The following is a 4,888-nucleotide window of genomic DNA, read 5'->3' as shown; positions in this document are numbered from 1 at the left end:
ATCACGTGGCTCATGTTTTTACACGTTTGTGGTACCTCTGGGTTTTTCTTAACCACTCACAAGCACACATATACAGGGAGTGCAGAATTATTAGGCAAATGAGTATTTTGTCCACATCATCCTCTTCATGCATGTTGTCTTACTCCAAGCTGTATAGGCTCGAAAGCCTACTACCAATTAAGCATATTAGGTGATGTGCATCTCTGTAATGAGAAGGGGTGTGGTCTAATGACATCAACACCCTCTATCAGGTGTGCATAATTATTAGGCAACGTCCTTTCCTTTGCCAAAATGGGTCAAAAGAAGGACTTGACAGGCTCAGAAAAGTCAAAAATAGTGAGATATCTTGCAGAGGGATGCAGCAGTCTCAAAATTGCAAAGCTTCTGAAGCGTGATCATCGAACAATCAAGCGTTTCATTCAAAATAGTCAACAGGGTCGCAAGAAGCGTGTGGAAAAACCAAGGTGCAAAATAACTGCCCATGAACTGAGAAAAGTCAAGCGTGCAGCTGCCAAGATGCCACTTGCCACCAGTTTGGCCATATTTCAGAGCTGCAACATCACAGGAGTGCCCAAAAGCACAAGGTGTGCAATACTCAGAGACATGGCCAAGGTAAGAAAGGCTGAAAGACGACCACCACTGAACAAGACACACAAGCTGAAACGTCAAGACTGGGCCAAGAAATATCTCAAGACTGATTTTTCTAAGGTTTTATGGACTGATGAAATGAGAGTGAGTCTTGATGGGCCAGATGGATGGGCCCGTGGCTGGATTGGTAAAGGGCAGAGAGCTCCAGTCCGACTCAGACGCCAGCAAAGTGGAGGTGGGGTACTGGTTTGGGCTGGTATCATCAAAGATGAGCTTGTGGGGCCTTTTCGGGTTGAGGATGGAGTCAAGCTCAACTCCCAGTCCTACTGCCAGTTTCTGGAAGACACCTTCTTCAAGCAGTGGTACAGGAAGAAGTCTGCATCCTTCAAGAAAAACATGATTTTCATGCAGGACAATGCTCCATCACACGCGTCCAAGTACTCCACAGCGTGGCTGGCAAGAAAGGGTATAAAAGAAGAAAAACTAATGACATGGCCACCTTGTTCACCTGATCTGAACCCCATTGAGAACCTGTGGTCCATCATCAAATGTGAGATTTACAAGGAGGGAAAACAGTACACCTCTCTGAACAGTGTCTGGGAGGCTGTGGTTGCTGCTGCACGCAATGTTGATGGTGAACAGATCAAAACACTGACAGAATCCATGGATGGCAGGCTTTTGAGTGTCCTTGCAAAGAAAGGTGGCTATATTGGTCGCTGATTTGTTTTTGTTTTGTTTTTGAATGTCAGAAATGTATATTTATGAATGTGGAGATGTTATATTGGTTTCACTGGTAAAAATAAATAATTGAAATGGGTATATATTTGTTTTTTGTTAAGTTGCCTAATAATTATGCACAGTAATAGTCACCTGCACACACAGATATCCCCCTAAAATAGCTAAAACTAAAACCAAACTAAAAACTACTTCCAAAAACATTCAGCTTTGATATTAATGAGTTTTTTGGGTTCATTGAGAACATGGTTGTTGTTCAATAATAAAATTATTCCTCAAAAATACAAGTTGCCTAATAATTCTGCACTCCCTGTATGACACGCAAAAACTGAGCAAGCAATCATATGTGTCTAGGTTTGAACTAGAACAAGGTACTTGGATGGTACTAGGATGTAAAAAACTAAAAGAAAAGAAAACATTGTGTGTAATACACACACACACACACAGAAAGTGCAGCAATATGGATCACATACTTGAGCCACCACTTGATTTTATCCCTTTATTCCTCTTGTACAAAATGGACATCAAAGACAGTACAATACAAAATAGAAAAATGGCACAAGGTTACTCACAGGTTCAAATGCTTAAACACATTAAGGGCTATACAATACTGCTTTGGCATTTGAAAAAAAACATTGAATAAAGTGCAAGATTTCCATTCCTATTTTTTCCACTTAAGTACATTCACAGGTTTGCTTTGTCTTTTTTAAAAAACAAAACAAAACAAAAAACAAAAAAAACAAGTTTCTTGTTCACAGCATTTCCAAACTCTCCCCCTAACTTGTGTTGAGACATAGGCTAATAAAGTGCAGACACAGTATGCATGAGAGACACATTCCGAACATCACGCCTGCTTTGTTTTTTGTTTTTTAAAGCATTCACTGTCAACTGTAAGCAGATTGTCGATGATTACTGGGTTTGTCTTTTTGCTCGGCCATTAACGCACACACATGCATGCTCTCTCTCTTTCTCTCTCTCTCTCTCTCTCACACACACACACACACACACACACGCAGCAAGCTGTAGCACCTTTTTTAGACCTCACTTGGTGACCTGGACCGATAAGCTCCCTTGGCTTGAAAGCAGCCACAGAGAAGCATGTAGATGGAGCGCTGGATCTCGGCGTTTCTGTAGGCGTAGATGATGGGGTTGATCATGGAGTTGTAGGTGGCCGGCAGCAGTGTAGCATAGGTGTACACTGACGGATACTCCCTCTCACCCACGAGACAGTAGATGGCAAAGGGAAGCCAGCTGGCACCAAAAGTCCCCAAGATGATGGCCAAAGTGGACACCCCTTTCTTGGTGGCGACATAATGCGAAGTGGCAAAAAAGTGCTGTTGGAGGGCGATCTGGTGGGCGTGGTGGCACACGATCTTGCAGATCTTGAAGTAAAGGGTCAGCATAAGCACAAAGATGGCAAAGAAGGAGGTGGCCAAGAGCATGACGTTGCTCCGGGTCAGAGGGCGGACAATGCTGCAGGAGGCCGGCTCGCCCAGGCAGTTCCAGCCGAGCACCGGCAGCAAGCCCAGGAACAGAGACACCCCCCAGGTGCCCACTAACATCAAGTGAACGTACTGCAGTGTCTTCTCTGAGAAGTATGTCAGGGCATTGTAGAGGGAGAAGTAGCGGTCTACCGTAATGGCTAAGAGGCTGCTGATGGATGCAGTGAAGGAGGCCACTAAAAAGCCTACAGTGATAAGGCTGATAGTCTCAGAGGAGATCACATACTGAAACACAAAGTTCAGAATTAATCCCATGCCGGCCAGCAGGTCGGCTGTGGCCAGGCTCCCGATCAGCACAAACATGGGAGTCCTCAGCGTGGGCGTGTAGAAGATGATTGCTACCACTATGGCGTTCTCACAGGCGATCACGGTGCCTGACATACAGAGCATGATGTCCCATGGGTTGATAGGGAAATCTAATGCGGCGGTGGAGAATTCCAGGCTGCCGTTCCGGTCCAAAGACTCAGCCTCTATCCACGGGAGAGCTTCTCCTGATGCAGGAGTCGCAGAAGAGTCGTTCACCACCAGCGACTCATTCATAGCTCCACGATGCCGTCTCTCTGTCCTGTTGGCAGCAGGAGAACAAGAAGATTGCTTTGTTAATTAAAAAGGGTCTTTTTCAAGGTGAATGTGCCTTTTAGCTTGAATTATATGAGGAGACCAAAGGACAAGTCTTGTTATGAGACAGCAAGGTGGAGTAGTAAGTTTTCAAGTAACTTTGAAAAATAACTTACAAAAAATTACTTACAAAGCTTAAACCTTCTCTAAGGGAAACAAGAACAATTCTTGCTGTCTTCTAGCATACAATTTCTATTTGTTTTCACATATCAAATGCATAATATAGACATAAAAATTAATATATAGAATCAGTAATAACTTTGAATGATCCAATGTCCAGTATTCAGAGATCTGTTAAAATCAAGTAGTAGTATAATATTAATTTATAAATGAATAGAAAATAGCTGTGGGCAGATTTTCCTTTTGAAAGTTCCACTAAAGGTGCCCTGAGAGCTCTCCGTGGTCCTGAAATCACAGCAGCTCTTACCACATAAAACTCTAAAGAGACAAACGCCGTTTATAAAATCAGTCTTATCAAATAAACAGTCTATAAACCTGTTTTTCTTTCGATACTACGATTTTTTTTTTCTAAAAAGTTAAGAATACTTACCACCGTGATAAAAACCAGAGATTCTCGCTAATATCAGGAGCCGCTTCCTCCGAAAAACTCAGCAATGAAAACTGATGAAACGATTCCCGCTTTTCCGTCGATCTCTTCTTTTCACTCACTCAAGTGAAGCCCTCGTTTTTGCTGTGCTTCCCACGCATGGGATAGACACGCAGGGTAGGAGTGCCGTGAAGCATTGGCTGATGTTGAGCTCGGTGAGGAAGGTGAATGCGAGACGGAGGAGGAGGACCGGAGGGGACGATCGAGGGTGGCTTTAAAACGGAGTAACGTCACGGGCGGGAGGGAGAGAGAGAGAGAGAGAGAGAGAGAGAGACTTTGCACGTCTCCGTCTCTCTCTCATCGAGCCTCCTGCAGGTTCTTGCGCGCTCTCCTTACCTGAGCCTATAGAAAGCAAATTCTAAAAAGCTCGACGAAAGGCCAGTTCAGCATCCAGACTCTTCTTTTATGAAGCTACAGTGTCATGATAGACGTAGTATACAGTTTATTATTGCCTTGCCGAAGCATGCAAGGCCTCCTTTGTGAAAACAAAACAAAAACGTAATCTGTATAAAAAACCTGAATATACCTTTCAGCATTGATGGTGCCTTTCCAGATGCGCAAGCTGCCAAGTCCATAAGCACTAATGTACGATCAGAGAGTGCTGATAACAAGCTGGATGATCCCTTTCCACTTTAATCTGGGGACATGGTGTCCGTGTTTGCCAAAAAGAATTTGAGATTTTGATTCATCTGACCACAGAACAATTTTCCACTTTACTTCAGTTCATTTTAAATAACCTTTCATCCTGAGAAGAAGGGCATTATTCCTGGATCGTGTGCACACGACAGTCTGCATTTGTAGTCTGCCTTCACAAACAGTGATATCTAAAAGTTTTCCC

At 43.5% G+C, this 4,888-nt stretch overlaps 1 protein-coding gene across 1 annotated transcript; it reads right to left on the bottom strand.

Annotated features, from left to right (window-relative positions):
• Positions 1-2,357: 2,357 nt before the first annotated feature.
• Positions 2,358-3,365, bottom strand: gpr6 (G protein-coupled receptor 6). Its single transcript, XM_085373011.1, has one exon. It carries the CDS (start codon positions 3,363-3,365, stop codon positions 2,358-2,360), a length of 1,008 nt encoding a protein of 335 aa, XP_085229137.1.
• Positions 3,366-4,888: the final 1,523 nt, after the last annotated feature.

The sequence above is a fragment of the Diplotaxodon limnothrissa genome, linkage group LG15 (assembly GCF_057381915.1).
Source record: "Diplotaxodon limnothrissa isolate DT_005_m linkage group LG15, D_limnothrissa_male_GT1.1, whole genome shotgun sequence".
Lineage (NCBI taxonomy): Eukaryota > Metazoa > Chordata > Actinopteri > Cichliformes > Cichlidae > Diplotaxodon > Diplotaxodon limnothrissa.
The sequence above is the reverse complement of the archived record's forward strand: the minus strand, read 5'-3'. Positions and strand labels throughout refer to the sequence as shown.